We start from the raw sequence: 18821 nt of genomic DNA, 5'->3' as shown, positions 1-18821 counted from the left end.
ATCCCAGTGCTGGACTCAATCTTTCCTGTCCCCATCATTACCCCATAACTACCAGTCTCAGTAGGCTCCATCCCTAGCTCCTCCGCCACCTGGGTGGATATGAAATTGTGGGTTGCCCCACTGTCAATCAGAACCACAACCTCTCTCCCCCGAATCTCCCCCTTCACCTTCATTGTATGGCTAGGAGTGAATCCCATCACAGAATTGAGGGAGACTTCGGCTACCTCCAACTGTGGATCAATCTGCTCCTCATCAGAATCATCACCCTCTTCAGGCGCCTCGTCTATATAGACGGTGAGAGCCCGAAGAGCGCGATCCTTGCATCTATGCCCTGGAACAAACTTCTCCTCACATCTGAAACAAAGGCCCTTGGCCCTCTTCTCCTGCATCTCCTCCTCAGTCAATTTCTTGAAGCTTCCTGCAGTTCTAGTCACTCCGCTCTTCTCCTTTCCACTCTCTCTAGGGACACTAGGGCTTGGCCCTTTTGGAGCCAAGTAAGTGGTAGTGGTCCTGGTGGGACCTCCTGAGTGGTTGTTCCTCCAACTTCGTGCGTTGGTCTTCTGGTTCTCCACCAGCTGAGCCAACTCCATTGCCTCCCTCAGGTCTCTCGGTCTCATGACCTTCACAGCATCTCTAATTTCTGGCTTGAGCCCCTTCATGAAGTTTCCCCCCAACGTGCTGTTCGATAAGCCCTCCATGTCTCCCACCAGACTCTCAAATTTCTTTCTGTATTCCTCCACTGTTCCCTCCTGAGTGAGGGCATAGAACTGCTCGGAGATCTCCCATGGGCTGCTCCCCCTGAATCTCTCCCTGATAGCTTCCTTGAAGTCCCTCCAAGTCCTCACCGGATCCCACTTATCCATGTATTTGAACCATGCAAAAGCTGCCCCTTCTAAGCACATGCTAGCCGCCATCAATCTCTCCTCCTCCATCAGGCCATTCACTGCAAAATACCTCTCCACCTTGTGGATCCACTCATCCACATTTCCCTCCTCGAACACTGGCATTTTCAGCTTTCTGGCCCTCGTGTCCACCCCGTATGCCCTATTCCCCCCATGGCCTCCTCTGTCCCAGGCAATGGGATCTTCCCAAGTTCCTCTCTCTCCATATCGGGGCTCATCATCCCTCCTCGGCCGTCGATAGCCATCTTCCCCTCGTGCCCCGCCATGGTGGTTATGGATCCCCCATGGCCGGTCCACTGGGTCGGGCCTCCGACGACGCCAATCATCCTCTCCTTCTTCCCGCCTGATGGACTCCCGATGCAGCATTCTTCCGTTGCTACCAAGCAGTTCCACCTCATCTTCCCCTTCCAGATTTGCCTTCTCCTTACCCTTGCTCCCACTACCTTCTCCTCTTTCCTCCGCTGGCACAGCTCTTGCTTGCCCTTCCAACAACTTTTTCATCATCTCCTCCAATGCCATGAATTTTCCTTCCATATTCTCACTCAACGTCGCCATCTTCTCCTCCAGATCCGCCTTAAATTGACCCACTTCGGTCTCCAAGACTTCTACACGTTTAGATGCCATGGGAACCACGAAATGGTCTCCGGATCTCTTCCGAAAAGCAAAAATCTGCAGCGAGACAGTGGAAAACAGCCCCCCACCGTCCGGATCTTCGCTCTGATACCAATTTGATAGGAAACACTTGGATTTCCGAGTGTTTCTCACCAACACCCAGCAGATCTAGGAGAAAAACTGCTGTCCACAGCAGAAAATCAGCCCAAAAACAGTGAAATCTGAGAGAAATAGGGAGAAATCCTTGGAAAACAATAGAAACGATTGTATTCCACTAGTAGACAAACAAAACCAAAGCAAGATACAATGTTCTTCAATTTCGAGAGGAAGAACAACTCTCCAACAATCTCCGGCAACGCCAAGAGCCCAAGCAAGAAAACCTAGAAGACAAAACTCATTCAAAATCAAGATGAAACCCTAATCCCCTCATAACTCCCTATTAATACAATCTAATTCAAATTAAAAGCAAAAGGACTACTCTACCCTTCCTTCTCCCTCCAAAAACACTTAACCCATATTTGAATTGCAAGTGGACCCCACTCCCTGGCTCCCTCTCTCTTCCGCCCGGCTCTGTGTCCGCCGTCTGTAGAACTGGACCGGCTGGGCCGGTCCAAGCTGGACCGGCATAACAGATGATAAAGCAATTCACCTAATTAACACACATAAATGGGTAAGTGTACGTGTGAGATGTGTAAATAATTTGATGAAACAGTTCTCACAATGATAATACATATACTATTTCATCAGATTAAAGCATTGATTCACCCAAAGAAAACATAGAGTGAGAGTATACTCAAATGAGAAGGTTTAACCAATCAAACAAAGAAAATAAGTAAAAACCAAGTTGAATGTACTGCCACCAAAAATCAAAGACGTTGACCATAGAGTATCGTTGATGTTGACTTAGGCCTTGTTTATTTCAGCGTTTTTTTTTCTTTTTCCGTTTAGAAATGGCGAAATTATTTTTTTGTCGTTGTTTGGATGAGACGTTTTTATAAAAATATTTTTTTAGGGAACTTCATTTTTTTATTATTTTGAGAAGCTTTTTGATATTAGCTTCTCGGTTAGAAAATTTCATTCCCTTAACCATTATTTCTAAAGCTATGTTTTACAAAAGGAGAGGAAGAACCAAACGAAGCATTAGTTTACCGGATGGAAAATTGATATAACCACCAAACAAAATTGATAAAATGATCAAGAAAAAGAAGCAAAGTTCTTGTAGGCGATGATGTCAATTCCATTAATCAACTATATATATTCTACCATCCTCTCAATCTCCTCTGCTTCTCACCACTTCTATGCACCTTTAATGAATGACAAATAAGTATTGGACTCCAAGTCTCCACGTCTTTGCAGTCACTGCATGCTAGCCTCCCTAAATAAAATAAAGGATAATTAGGGTTTTATAAATAGAATTGAAGATAAGAATATGAAGGCTTTTTTTTTTTTTTTTTTTTTTTTTTTTTTAATTTTAGGATTTATTCTTGGTGACATCATGAACCGTTTTTTTAAAAATAGTATAGCTATTTTAAAAAGCTATAATCTAGTTATAGAGCTCACCGAACTATAACCATTAATTAATAATTTAAATTTATACTAATTCAAGTCTTTAAGCTGGATGCCAAGTAGATTTGAGAAATTAAAAATGGGCTACACAAACTAACAACCAAATGCTTTCCAATATCGAAATCAAAGACGATTGCAATTAACATGATTAGCAGGATATGACAAATCTATATTGCATGAATACTACTAATAAACAACCAACTCTTAAGTCCTCCTACGCTGATATATAAGACTATCCAAACTAAACATCATTTTGTTGAGGTCTACAATTGAAGTTATGGGTGTCTTCAGGGAAGAAACCGAAGATGAGCATGGGAGGTAGAGGAAGAAGAATGACGAGAAGAAAAGTAAGTAGTAGTAGTAGCAGAGAGAGTGAGGGAACATTTTTTATATTACATTAGTCTTGAAAATAATTTCCAAGGTTAATTATACTCATTCCCATACATGATAACTTCCTCATCATTGCTCCAAGCTTAGCTTAACATGCATCGTATTACTCTAACAACCTTAGCCAACCCAACTAAAGGACTCTTGACACTTGTTTATTTTCACTTGTTTATAAAATAACAACTTAAAAAAATGGCATTCTCATATTGTTCACTCATAAAATGCCATGCTTAACCTTTCTCCAAGTAGTAATTCGGTTTGGTTGGTGTATGAATTTCCGACTATAATCGCCAATGATGTGAACCCTCTGTTGCCATCTTGTCAATAGGGCTTGTTGTGTAGTCATATCAATACCGACTTCTCTTTGATGAATGATCTTGTCCGCAAGCTCCAAATTAGGAGAAGAAATGCTCAATTCCTCGACCAAAATCATGGTTACATCTTTGGGTGGGAGGTCCTGTACTCCTGTCCATTGGATTATATGTAGGCATTGGAGGTTCTAGTTAAAAAAAGATTTGTTGTGATTTGACGCTAGTTGCTAGTTGAATAAAAGGGATGGTTCAACCATGCATTTGGGGAAGCTCACACAGCCTTAGGGTGTGTCCTTGGTAAATGGTTTAAGAAGGTAAATCTGAAAAGAAGTGATGGATTTGTGAGTGATTGGTAATTTTATATGATAAGTGATTAGGCCAATGGGTTCTAGTACTTGGAATGAGCCAAAGTAGCGGTGGCTCAACTTAGGTACTGATGGTCGTGAAGCAAAAATTGCCTGTGGGGTTGTAATTTGACAAGAGCAAATGAGCCAATGTCCAGGTTAAGATCCTAATGATGTTTATGCGCTTAGTCTTCATTTGCTATTGACTCTGGCACCAGTGTCTGAGGACATTTTGGAGAGTTCGATCACGTTGTTGGAGCTAGGTATCGATATCTTTGACTTTGGAGATTAAAATTAAAATTTTCAAATTTTTTAAAAAATTTTACTTTTAATATATACAATATAATGAAAATAATTTAAAAATGTTAAAATATACTATATAATACTAATTTAAAATTAATTTTTAATTATATTTAAGAAAATCGAGCAGCTCGATGAGCTTATGAGTTGAGCTAGGCTTAACTGGATTGTAGGCTTGAGTTCGAACTTGTGGCTCAAGAAGCTCAACTTGTGAGATTGTTAAGAAGCCAAGTTTAAGCTGGCTCGGCTCACACCTCTATATAGCCAACCATATAGATCTTGGAAATGGGACATGTCGAGTAAAGTGTGAAAGGATGTATTATATAAGTACTCTATCAAATGTAAAAATTTTGATCAAATTGTTTGGTTTGTGGCATAGTAAGTATTGTTCAAGCCCCCGATTAGTTATCTCAATTTGACCATCTTTATGCGGATGATGAGTTAGTATTGAAAGGGAAGTGTCCAGATCTTTAAAAAGTGCTTGTCAAAAAAGGCTTATAAAAATTTTAATCGGTCGGAAATAATCTTCTTTGGCGTATTGTGCAGGTAACAAATGTTAGTGATGAATCTAATACATACAGAACTGGCAGTAAAGTGGATGTTAATGCAATGAAATGTGCATATTTGGTTAGGAGGGTGGATTTGCCAGTTGATGATAGTAATTATACAATGAATTCCATTGCAATGTCTTCTTAGGAGGCCATTGGTTTTGGTAGAGGTTGTAGAAATCTGGTGGGAGCCATTAGTTGATAGTTGGTAGCTTTTCAGATGTGGCAAATTTTGACAAATTGGTAAGCAATTGCATTGAGGTTCGGCCAAGAAAATTATTCATGAATCCGTTTGATTGTTTTAGCACAAGCCACTATGATCACCAATAATGTTGGAATGGTATAGTTTAGGCAAGGGTTGTTTGAGTCCTTAAGTAGATGCTAGGATGATTTGCATTTTTTTTAAAATTAGGCCATTATGTAAAGTGTGATTGGGGCAGTCGCACGGGTTTGCCTGAAAGTGGTTTTTCAGGATCATTGATGTTTTATGTTGTAATTGTTGGAGCATTTCAATAATACGTTCAATAGAGCACTGGCAAAATTACATGTGATGGCAATTAATCGTGATTACTTGAGACATGAGTTCTTAGATGTTTTTTTTTATCATATTTTATCATATGGATGATGAATTTAGAACCTACTAAATATTGTCACCACTTAGCCACGGATTTTGTGATGGCAAACATCTCTTGCATGTAAGTTGATACCTAGTGCATTTTGGCATTCAATTTCTTGTTTTAGAAGGCAACTGATTTGCTATTTTGATGAAAGGATTGTGTTGATTCCAACTCCGGAAGTGTCAGTGTTGATGGAGTGGAGATATTGGGTAACTACAAATAACGAGGTTTAGTTAGCTTAGGTTTCAGTAGATTGAATGCTTGTTGAGTAGTATCTTCCAATAGAAGGCACTCGATTGTAGTAGTGCAATTAATAGTCTTGTGATGCATTCAAAATTTCGGATGAGTTTACAGTAATATTCATCCAAACTAAGAAAAATCCAACTCCGATTTCAGCAAGCTTATAGTCAAATTGAACATCTCAAGGAGACGAATCCAACGACACCAAGTTCGATCCAATCCGAGCCCAAATGAGTCCAAATCAAAGAACCAAAGACTATTTGAAAGCTTTAAAGCATTAATTGGAGGCCAAATGATATCCAAATATGAGATGCTTATGGTCGAATCGAGTGGCTTGACAAGAAGAATCCAACGAGCCCAAAATCACTCAATTCTGATATCTCTAAGGCATTAAAATGCTTGATAAATGCTCCATGATCAAAGGGATCACTATGAGTCATCCGATGTAACACTCCCAATATGTCATTGATATTTTCTATATTTACTAGGAATGCCTCTCAAAAAATTATAAATAGATCTCTCATTATTCACATGAGGGGGGAATGGAGAAGAGAAAAACTGAGCTCTCTTGCTAGCACCACCAACTGCTGAATCTCTTCCCGACCACCGACAATCGCCATATTTCTGCCCATTTGTTGGTTGCTGTCGGATCTTTTCCCAACAAACAAACATTAAACATTGTCAGACATTTGTTGATTATCATTGAATCTCTAACATCGCCAGATATTTGTGGAATATTCTCTATTATTCAATCTACATAAAGGATACCCATCTGAAGCTTGGTTCATTTTCCAATTCATTGTATTCTCATTATCCTCGATTTAAAGGACGAGTTAAATTCTATAATCTATTCAAATATTAGTTGAATATTTTCAACTGGGCAAGGCCCCGTGTTTTTTTCCCTTTCAGGATTTCCACGTAAAAATTCTGGTGTTTCTTTATTATATGTTCGTGTTCTGAATTTTTGTACATTTTAAAGATGTAAGATATTTTTACTCTACCACCGTGAATTTCTCCACTGGCAACAATACATATGAAGCATTAGGATTTTTTTTAAATTTAAATGTTAGGATTTATTCTTGGTGAAATCACATATGAACCAATAACATATTTCTTGTAGATTTATTTAAATTATAAGTTGAACAAAGAGAGGTAGTTATCTTTTTTAGTTGAAAGGCTGATATTCTTTATTGGTGGAATATCTATTCCTTTTTAACAGTAATATGGCTTAATTATTCTTTTGAAGATCTAGAAAAAAATTTTGAATAGTCTTCATTAGTTATTCTAGAATTTTCTTGGTAGTTACAACTCTTATTTCATCGATTTAACCTACTGTTTGTTTCCCTCTCGAGCAAACGATTCATGATTTCTAATGGTGATTCTATTCAGATCTCAAGTGATGAGGCCATTGAAACCGCAAAGCTTCTTGCATTGAAGGAGGGGTTGCTGGTGAGGGTTCATCATCTAAAAAAAAAAATCATTTTTTTTTCCTGAACAACGTGCATTAAGACTTCCTTGTATAATATGATTCTGCTTCCTGACTAATCATTAGAGAACTTCCCTTACAGGTTGGAATATCATCTGGAGCTGCTGCTGCTGCTGCTATTAAGATTGCACAGAGGCCAGAGAATGAAGGAAAACTGATTGTTGTAAGTTCTAATTCCCTTCTCAGATTTCTTATTGTTTATGGGTATTATTTTCTCCCACCACATTAGTCTTTTCAACATTCATCATATAGAACAAGTTCTTTGGTTACACTGCTATTCTTTTTTGGAACTCCTTAATTTTTTTTATAGAAGCACTAAGTTCAAATTTTTTTCTAAACTGCATGAAACTACTTCAATTTCGCACAGGAAACTATGTCAATATTTTTATGCCATTCTCTGAAATTATGACTTTTTAGGCAATTGCCTTCCCTAAAAGTTTTAAAATACTATGATTTTTAGGCAATTGCCCCAACATAATTAAACACATTGAGTAGAGATGTTATTGTTAGGGAACGATGAACCAAATATAAAGAGAAATAGTAAAGATAATCCAAAAATATCCTTACAACCAAAATAATTAAACACAGATCGAACCCCGCCAGGGGGCACTGCTCCCTCAGACCCCCAAAATATCTGCGAAGCATACAACGATGAACAAATAGGGATCGAGAGGCAGCGCCCTCGGAACAAATTTTGTTTGTACAGATATTTATGAAAAAAAAAAAACTCAACATTTTTACTTAACCTGAAAAGAGTGCTAGATATTTAACGATCCATTTTCAAATGTAAAATTAGGCTCATTTCTTCGTTATTTTCCGTGACTTTAAAACAAAAGTATGATACATTTGTGAATGTAGGTGATTTTCCCGAGCTTTGGTGAGCGTTACCTGTCCTCCGTGCTCTTCCAGTCTATAAAGAAAGACGCTGAGAGCATGATTTTTGAGCCTTGAATGTGATTTCTTTACTTAGCTCCTACAGTTGAGAACCATTCCAGATATACAGTTATGGCAAAATCTGCTTGCATGCTGCTCTGCTTTATAATTATTAGAAGAATAATTGCATGCGAAATACTCTATATGTCTTCATCTCCTACTTCTAATGATGTCTGCAACTTGTTTTTTTTTTAAGTTTGTTTTCATACTTTTAGACTGTTACTTCTTCTGTTTTGATTAAGTGGCTAACTTGGTCTACAAGTTAATGGCCTTGTAGCTCCCTTTGCTTCTCTCTTGAAGTCTGAAGATATTATATTTGATGCCTTTTTACACCTACAATCTCAATTAGGCCTGTGAAAAACACTCTTTTTTTAGCTTGTTAAGTTCTTATATTTAAGCTTCGTTTGGGGTGGCTTTTCTGTTGTTTCTTAAAACAATATTCTAGTATAAATTTTAATTTTTATACTAAAAAGTTGTTTTAAGAAACAGGAAGAAATAAATCTCAAATAAGATCTTAGGCTTCGTTTGGGATAACTTTCTTGCTGCTTTCTAAAGTAACTTTTTAGTATAAAATTTTCAAAAAAATTATGTCAAATGAAGTCTTAGCAAGAAAGCAAAACAGAGATAGCACAAAAACATATAAATGATGACATGTGTTTATGTAATTTTTATATGATTTTAAGGTAGACTTCATATTTTTGAATAGCTCGTATTTGACTCGATAAGTTAACTATTAACAAGTCAAATACATTTAAAAAAATTTTACTCATTTGCGTGATATGCTGAATTGAACAATATTTTGAGCTCAGTCAAAGTCGGCTCATATGCACCCTTTTATCTCCATACATGCGTTTAAGAGTTTTTCTAAGACAAAGAGGACATTGTTCTTATTTTTCTGTTAGAAGCTTGTTTATAAGCTAGGTATAAATGAGTCGAGTCGAGTCAAATTTTGGCACTATCGAGTTCAGTTCGTTAGTTGGAAAGCGACCTCGAACTTGAGCTCGAGTCAAGCTTGTCCTACTATAAACAAGTTCGTGCCGGCTTGCGAGTCTTGGTAGGATTTTTTTAATATTATTATTAATTATTTTAAATGTTTAAATATCTAAATTTTTATTAAAAATTTTAATCCTTCATTATTAATTTTAACAAAAATTATTTTTTAGAAGTTGATATTCAATAAAGATGGATGAGATATTTTTGCTAATTTTTTTAATGATGAATGTGAAAATACAATTAACTTTAGTGACCTTAGCACTCTAAATAAAAATAAAGAATTTTGTTTTTATCGACGTATTAGAAAAATTTAAGTTAGAAAGTCTTTAGAGAAAAAGAAGTGTGGAAATGTTATTGAGCTTGATGATATTTTAATATATGTGTGGAAATGCTTAAGAGATGAAGGAATTTCTTAGCTTATTAAACTTTTTAATATTGTTTTGAAGATTAAAAAGATGTCAGATGAGTGGAGAATGAGTGTGTTAATTTTTATTTTTAAGAATAAATGTGATGCACGAGATTGTGAGAATTATAGAAGAATTAAATAAATGTATCATACTTTAAAATTATGGGAGCAAGTAATGGAGCGTAGGCTTCAGCATGATACTAATGTTTCTCAAAACCAATTTGTATTTATGTTGTGTAGGTCTACTATGGAAGTCATACATTTATTGAGAAGTTTGATGGAGATATATAGAGAGAATATGGACATACATATGATATTTATTGATTTAGAGAAAACATATGATAAAGTTCCAAGAGAAGTGCTACGAAGAGTTCTTGAAAGTAAAGAAGTTAATAACGCTTATATTCAAATCATTAAAGATATGTTTGCATGAGCTATTACTTGTGTTCGAACACAAGGTGGTTTGACCAAGTATTCTCCTATTTCGATTGGATTACATCAAGGATTAGCCTTAAGCCCATATCTTTTTGCTTTAGTCATGAATGTTCTCACTAGACATTTGCAAGAGAATGTACCTTGGTGTATGCTTTTTGCTTATGATACTTCTTCTAAATTTTTATGAATAATAACATATTAATATTTGATATTCTTCTTATTGATAAGACTAGAGAGGGAGTTGAAGGTAAACTTAGAATATGGAGGTCAACCTTAGAGTCTAAAGGTTTTCACCTGAGTAGATCTAAATCTAAATATATAGAGTGTAATTTTAGTAATAATAGACCTAGTGAGGAGATTGTGACTTTGGGCGAGCAAGTCATTAATAAGAGTACACGTTTTAGATAGCTTGGATCTATTGTTCATAGTGATGGTGAAATAGATGAAGATATTGGGAAAAATAGATGAGGATATTATCAGCATAATTCAATTTGAAATGTTGAAGTGGAGGAATGCATCGGGCTTATTGTATGATAGAACAGTCCCCCTCAAATTAAGTGAAATTTCTATAAGATGGTGGTGAGTCCTGCAATGCTTCATGGTGTCGAATGTTGGCCATTAAAAGAGAAGCATAATACTAAGTTAAGTGTTGTAGAGATGAGAATGCTTAGGTGGATGAGTGGCTTTACCCTTAGAGATAGAATATAAAATGAGCATATACGTGAAAAAGTTGGAGTAGCGCCAGTGGAAGATAAGATTATAGAGAGTCAACTTAGATGGTTTGGTCACATAAAACGGCGGCCTTCCAATGACTCGGTTTGACTCGGTTATGAAAGTAGACATTAGATTTGACTTATATTAAGAAAGTTAGAGGTAGACCTAAAAAGACTTGTTAGAAATGATCTTTTTTTATTAGATTTAAACAAGAATTTAACTTTTAATATGACACAATGGAGAAAAAGGATTCATGTAGTTGATCTCACGTAGTGGGATAAAGGCTTGATGTTGTTGTTATTGTTTTGTTATTAAATATTTTAAACATTTATTATTATTAATTTTTATATTTAAATTTAATAAATAAAATAAAATTATTTATATATATATATATATATATATATATAACAAAGCTCTCCTGTGTAATTGTGGGTTTCAGCATGTATTCATTCATAAATTACAATGTTTTTATTCAATCAAATTAAAATGATTAGTGGGAGATTGGTATTTACATTTATTTTTTTTAAGTGAATGATTTTTATTATAGAGATAACCTTATCTTAAATGAATTAGATAGTTGAAAAATTGCAACTCAGTGATTTTATAACTGGTTATTCATAATTTTTTATCTCAGAATTAATATAATTCACTCAATCTTATTTGTAATAATATATGAATAAAAAAATTAAAATTTAACATATTCACTTGCTATTTTTAATATTTCCATAAATGAATGTTAATAAATTAAAATAACATTTTTTATGCTATACATTTAGAAATTTTGCTTGATAAATTTCTCAAAATTGCATTTTAACAATACAAATGATTTTTACTGTGCATACAATATTAAAAAAAAATTCACCTGATAATGTAGAAAAACTATCAAATATATAATAAAGTCATCATGAAATGAATATTTGATCGAGCTCAACAAATTTTTTGTTAAATAATAAAAAAGTATATTCATGCATATATATAAATGAACGAATGAACAAGTCAATATTCAAATTTGTACAGCTTTATAAATAAAGAAGCATAAAATTAAATTCTATATGAATGAGATTGGATTGTCCATCAAGCACACAAGTTCACTTATAATCACAATAACTCTTAAAGCTTCGAATCCAATTCCTCTTAGTTGATAGTCAAAACTCTCAACCAACAGATCAAGATATCATAAACCTCAAACAAAGCAAATTTCCATTTCTCGAAATATTGTGTTAGATAAAAACTATTTTCATATAAAAAGAAGCAGACAAAATCACAGATAGATGGGCTCAATCCTCGCTCACAAAAATTGAGTTAGTTCCCTTTTTAAAATGAAATGAACAGAATTTCTGCTCCAACTAAAGAAATTAAAAGAGTTATTATAGATTTTCCATGAGAAAGAAAAACAGTTAACAGGGACTGAATCACAAAGCTTAATTTAATACAACAAAAACATTCAAAATAATGTTTCTCAACAACACAGCAGAAAAATAAAACAAGAAGTTCCGGATATTTCACTTGAATACTCAAAATAAACAAGAACAGAAAGCTCCTGAAAGCACAAAAATGCCTCCATCATAAAGAGTAGACAGACATATAAGGGAAAGCTTATCGCTTCTTGGAGACCCCAACCGTCTTCCCCCTCCTTCCAGTTGTCTTGGTGTGCTGCCCACGAACCCGAAGACCCCAGTAGTGGCGCAAACCACGATGATTCCTAGATTTCATGTGTTGGAAATGGTTATGGAAAATAAAAATACAAAAGCCATATTAACATAATCAATTCCAAGGGGGTACATGCCGAGCAGATTGGAAATACTATAAAGATCAAAAAGGAAAAAGGCGGGGCCTATGCACAGGCAAATTATTAGGTCCGGTCACCTGACAAAGAGATATATCCGGATTTTTTTTGTCTACAGTAAAAAAGCACAGTTACTGTAGCAGCTGCGCTTTGATTGTGCTTTTACTGTAGATAGAGAGAAATCCAGATGTATCTCTGTATCAGGTGACCAGACTTAATAATTTTCCCCATGCACGAGGGTTGCACGAGGGTTGTTTGAGATCACAAATAGTAGAATGCATTGAACTGTCCCGGATAAATGAATAAGAATTACCAAAATTTAAGCCTTAAAAAAACTGTGGTCACATGCCCAACTAAATGAACAAGGGAAGAAACTAACACACCAAGAAAAGTAAAGACTCTTAGGAATGTTTACAAGTGAGATTTACAAAAGGAAAACTTATTAACATAAATAACTAGTAATGGTTTGATGATTAGTATGGTAACTTAAGCTAAATAGATCTTAACAAGTCTAATTAATGCTAAAGCAAACTAATTGAAGATTAACAAAAGTTCATTAGACAAGTGCATATATGTCTTCAAGGTCGCATTCACCAAATCTGACTGGATTTGATAAATCCAACCTAGATCCATATTTATAAAACTTCACACATAGAAGTCCTCTAAAAATCATTTGGCAGGGTTTTCGGACTAAACTTCCAACTAAAATTCCAAAAAAGGTTGCTCGGATATGCATTGTACAGAAATTAAAGAACTAATTCCAAAATAGACTAATTAAAAACTAATCAATCCAAATAAAGTCCAATTAGCTAAGTTAGCATCCTATTCATTAATTATTTCTATTTAATTTATCAACTAACTGGAATGTATTTATCCCAAAAAAAACCCTTCAAGCTCAAATTACCAAATTTAGCAGCTTAATCATTGTTTAGGAACTAACAAGTTAGATTAATATTTAAGTTTATTACCACTATCAAATAAGCCAACTCTAAAGCTAATTGCTTACTAGTTAAACTGTTTAGACACGAATTAGCATGATTAAAGCATACTTCACCGATAATTAAATCAACATACTAATAATTAATTTAAAACAAAGTCTTATGGTTTTATTAACTAATATGTATTAATAAGCACAATTACATATCCAATACTAAACTGCTCTAATTAAGCACTAATTAGCATAATTGAAGCTGCCAAAAGTTGATATCCTAATCAGTAATATTTACCGACTACTTACATAACTAAATTAATAATTAATTTGTTAATATAGATAGTGTTAAGCAAGGGCCCATTATGAAATATTGCATCGTAGGTCTCCTTCCTATGATGCACGGACACTCCGTTTTAAGAGGCAGTGCAGTGTCGGACACGTGTCGGACACGGACACGCGCCTGACACGCCCGACACGGCGGGGACACGTGTCCGACACGTTTTGACCGTGTCCAGACTGTTTTTAAAAAAAATTAAGTCGGACACGCGTGTTTCATAACTTAAAAAAAAAATGAAAAATAGATAAGCACCGGTTAGAGTGAAAGCACCGCAGTCTTCCCGAGTCCGCCCTAATCCCGCTTTTGCATTCATTCGAGCGAAGGCACCGCAGACTTCATGCGACTCGCGAGCAGCCGCACCCGCTCACCATCGCCTCCAGTTTCCGACCGCACTCTCGCCTCCAGTTTCCGCATCGTCGCCTCCAGTTTCCGCATCATCGCGTGCTGCCGAGCGAACCATCGGCCGGAAAAAAATTTCTGTAAGTTAGATTTCGAATATTTTTTGCCATTCTTCATTTCTCTCATTTTTTTCTCATTTATCATGTGGATTTGTGTTCACGAGAGTATGTTATTTTTTTCTTAAATTACTTGGTTGTTTTAGGTTTTTTTTTTTGCTTTTGATTTTGGTTGACAAGAACAAAAGAATGGTAGAGAGTTTGCAACTTGCAACCCTATTCTATTTGTTTTTACCTAAATCTCCACTTTTAGTGTTTTGTGAGGCCAAACAATGATGTTTTCAGTTTTTACCTAAATCTTTGTTTTTACTTTTTACCTAAATCTTCATTTACTGTTTGTGAATTTCTATGTCCTAAATACACCTGTGGTTGATCAAGGTTTTGCAATGCCTCAGCTTGGATAGTTTTTGAATGTATAAAAATGCTCATTTCTTTCTGAAACATGTAGATTAGCTCATCATTGTAGGAAACAAGCATTTCACTCTTATTAGAATAAGCCCTGTAATATGAACGTTGGTAGAGCCAATCAGATGGCGAGGGCGAAGTTGTTAACAGGTTGGTCTAAACCCTTTCTTTGTTTTTACATTATCATTGTACTAAACATCTTTATGTTATAAGCTAAACAAGTTATCATGACTTTGATTTAATATTGTTTGCTATTTTTAATATAATATTACCTTAATTTTTATATATTTTATTAAAAATTATTATGCCGTGTCCACGCCGCACCCGTGTCCTATATTTTTAAAAAATGCCGTGTCCCATGTCCATGTCGTGTCGTGTCCGTGTCGCCGTGTCTGTGTCGGTGCATCATTGTCTCCTTAATGCTAATCCCTCCATGCATGCCTAGTCGTCTCTCCCCTTCTTCCATTAGCAAGAGCGCCATCTATGAGCAATCAAAGATCATGTGAGCATTCTTCTCTACAATTGTAGGTCACATGAGGCTTGTATGAGTGATTTTAATTTCAACAAGCATCATGTTCTTCTCTAAAATAAAATTTCACAATAGCCTTCTTCAATCATTCTTCTTTGCAAGCCATTAACATGCTCTAACATCTTCTTCTTCACCATCCAAGTCCGGTCTACACACCATATAACTGCAAGTTTTTTTTCTGTACTCTTATATGTACCTTCTGGTTTGATAAAATAACAATATAAGAGCTCATTTAGTGCATTCCTTCCTACTCCTAATACATTTTTTGCATATGATACTATGCATCTTTTGGAATTTTTTTACATTTTATAAACAAAATTGATATTGACAAAATATGTGACAATTACAAATATTAACAAATGACAATTGTCACTTGTGATAAAATGCATCTTTTATTATTAATAATATTTATTTTTTCTTTTATCACTATTAAGTTTCTTTTATGACATATAAGCATATGAAATTATATTGCACCCAACGTTGCCTTCAATAGACAACACAAGAAATTATATATTTTATATTAATAATTTATTAAATATAACATAGTCTATAGTGTATTGTGCGATACGTTTTATAGTTGTCATATTATTATGTCCATTTTGTGTCATGTCCATACTTCATAAAACAAAATATTTAAACATTTCACAAGCTTCTCATAACAACTTCTAAACTACAACTGTTTCTACATAACCCAAGTAGAACGATTATATGATTATTCTTGAGTAGACCATAGTAGATATGCTTGCTACTTGGTATCATATACAAAAATAGTAGCATATAATTTTAACTGATGAATTAATACCAACTATGTTAAAAAAAACTAAACTGATTTGAATCTGTATAAAAATAAAACTTGCTTGGCCATTAATCAACAACAACTTTCATCCCATGCTATTTGAAAGCTGAATAGAAAACAGCGGGACCATATCCCTATATGACCAGTCAGATTTACAAACAGCAGAAAAATAAGTTAAATTTTTTGTTAATATTTAAAACCTTGCACACGAATATCTTGCAAAGGTAGGAGTTGACAAAGAATACAGGAAAAATTACATTGACGTGCCAAATTCAACGGATGTACTAACCTGATCTTCTTCAGGCGTTCCAAATCATCCCTGAGCTTCATATCCAAAGCATTAGAAACAACCTGAGAGTATCTCCCATCTTTGTAGTCCTTCTTCCTGTTCAGAAACCAATCCGGGATTTTGAACTGGCGGGGGTTTGCAACAATCGTCATCAGATTCTCAAGCTCAGCAGCTGAAAGCTCGCCAGCTCTAGAAAAACATTTATAGAATGCCATTAAAATCAGCAATCCAACTAGAATTAGCTAAAACACAAGAAAATATAATTTTAAAGAGATAAAAGCTGAACAACTCCAGTGGACATGTGCACAACAAATAAAACAAACACATAAGCAGATCATTTAAATGCATCAATTATTTACTATATGCCCATAATTTAATGGAAACAAAACACATAAGCAGAAATCCTGCCATAAAAAAGTTTATCAAGAAAAACATATAAGCATCAACAGCAGATTAGCAAAAACAATTGAAAGTAGTCAAGAACATATCACAATCAAAGATCCAATCCTACACCATCCTTCTTTCATCCAGGATAAAATTTAAGAAACCTGGGGTGCGAAGGACTACAGAAGATAAAGATACCTTTTGTTCATGTCGACATCAGCCTTCTTGCAAACGATGTTGGCGAAGCGTCGGCCGATACCTTTGATGGATGTAAGGGCGAACATAATCTTCTTCTTTCCATCGACATTCGTGTTCAGAACACGAAGAATATGCTGGAAATCCTCGTTCGCGATCAAAGACTACAGGCATAAACATAACGTAGAATGATCAAAACCCATGAATTCCAGACACGAATAAAAGCAGGAAACCCCTCCAAAGATCTCAAATAGAAGTAAGCACTCACCATGGCTTCTAGATTTCCTCTTTCAGCCTGTAGCTGGAATTTCTGTGTACTCTCCTCGCCGAACACGGCCGCTAGGGTTCTCGCTGCCGCGGGACTTGTGCTGTATAGGCGATTCTAACCCTCAATATTACTGTGATGGACGGTGTTGATGAATCCTCGTCTTAGTCGCACCACTTTTAAATGTTTAAACTATCATGAATTTATATGGAGTAAATTCATAAATTTTAAATTTATGATATATTTAAACTTTTATATTATTATTAAAAAATGGTTCCAATATAAGCTCCAATATTAGATTTCTTAAATAATAGAAATTAATGTGAACTTTATTATAGTAAAATTTATAATTTTTTTTTTTTATATAAAATCATCAAAATCATTGAAGCATATTGAAATTTTGTAGTTAGTTTTTGACATATCACTAAATGTCTATTTGGGACGATTATAGTTTTTTATAAGGGCAATTGTAAAACCGATGTGGGTTAAGAGTAAAAAAAAAAGTAGCCAAATAGGATTATAATTGTGATATGAAAAGTAAAGTAATAAGAAACTTATCTCAAAATAGACCTAACTGTAGATTCGATCCAAATCTACAACATCTTTATTTAGCATCTAGAGACTCTTAGAAACACTAGGACATTTATCTAATATATATCACCCTTAGTGGTATTTAGACTCCATCAGAGCCTATTTACTCATTGAATTTACGCGACTTCAATTATATAAGTAAAGGTTCGATTGACCTATAGTGAACGCTAGGCTAATTTTAAATTACTCGTGGCCCTAGTAATTTAGTTAGACGAACATAAGTAATTGTCTTGAGACGTGTGTACTCACCAATTTGATCAAACCATTTAGATTCTATTGACTAATAGGCCCACTAAGCTAGCTTATCCTAGCATAGTTTCCCTTAGACCTTCTTTAAGATCCCTGACATCCTCTGTGGTTGTAGATTTAAATTACTTTGATCTCTTACAGAGCCCTATATGGGGTCCTGGTTGGGTACCCACGCTCTGCGCTGGCAGGTTTTGCCCACCCACACCCACCTATGGTGACTTTCCGGATGTCACACCCACCCACTTTCCAAGCTTATTGAATGCAGTCTGCCATAGAATAATGGCCTTGAGATTTTTTGCCATTTTTTCTGACTGCAAACTTTTAAGCCACATATCAAAATTTATCATGGTCGTGACGCGGTTTAGTGTTGTGCACTGTGTAGTAAGGATTATTATAATATATTGCATGTACATGAAGATTAGTAATGTAAATTGGTTCTCCTCTGATGTTGAGTACCCACCCACAAAACTATGGGCGTTTCCATACCCACCCATGCCCATTGGTATGGGTGGGTACGTGGGTTGGTGTGGGTATGGGTATTCAATGCAGGGCTTTGATCTCTTAGTATGCTCAAAATCTAGATTCTTCGATCCTCTTAGACACCTAGATATCTTTAATGTTAATGGAACATAACACGATGAAACCGAGGGACATTAGAACATCTTGAGCCCAAGCTTAACCTTATCTTAGTTTGAGAGGGTGTTTGACTAACCTAATCTTTAGTGACCCTAATAACCACCCTAAAGCTATAGGCGGCGAAAAACACTTGGTCTTCTTTCTACTTTTATCCTTACAAAATTAACCTAGGACTTGCC

The 18821-nt window shown here is 35.3% G+C and overlaps 2 protein-coding genes across 6 annotated transcripts in view; one reads left to right on the top strand and one right to left on the bottom strand.

The window, feature by feature from the left end:
• The window catches only part of LOC110094379 (cysteine synthase), a 14259-nt gene extending 5674 nt beyond the window's left edge, over positions 1-8585 (top strand). For 4 of the 5 annotated variants that reach the window (XM_020819603.2, XM_020819606.2, XM_020819605.2 and 1 more), the window contains exons 9-11: positions 7217-7276; positions 7396-7476; positions 8172-8264. In XM_020819603.2, the coding sequence (XP_020675262.1) occupies positions 7217-7276; positions 7396-7476; positions 8172-8264 (234 nt within the window). Of the gene's footprint in view, positions 1-7216; positions 7277-7395; positions 7477-8171 lie in introns of all 5 variants that reach the window. The other variant, XM_028696283.1, reaches the window with a different exon arrangement.
• A 3560-nt stretch (positions 8586-12145) lies between these two features.
• On the bottom strand, positions 12146-17321 carry LOC110094382 (40S ribosomal protein S18). The gene is made up of 4 exons (XM_020819611.2): positions 17170-17321; positions 16905-17065; positions 16323-16511; positions 12146-12496 (listed from the first exon to the last, which is right to left on the bottom strand). The coding sequence occupies exons 1-4, from the start codon at positions 17170-17172 to the stop codon at positions 12391-12393; spliced, it is 459 nt and encodes a 152-aa protein (XP_020675270.1). The 5' UTR covers positions 17173-17321; the 3' UTR covers positions 12146-12390.
• Between the last annotated feature and the right edge of the window lie 1500 nt (positions 17322-18821).

This window comes from Dendrobium catenatum, unplaced genomic scaffold (assembly GCF_001605985.2).
Source record: "Dendrobium catenatum unplaced genomic scaffold, ASM160598v2 fragScaff_scaffold_728, whole genome shotgun sequence".
Lineage (NCBI taxonomy): Eukaryota > Viridiplantae > Streptophyta > Magnoliopsida > Asparagales > Orchidaceae > Dendrobium > Dendrobium catenatum.
The sequence above is the reverse complement of the archived record's forward strand: the minus strand, read 5'-3'. Positions and strand labels throughout refer to the sequence as shown.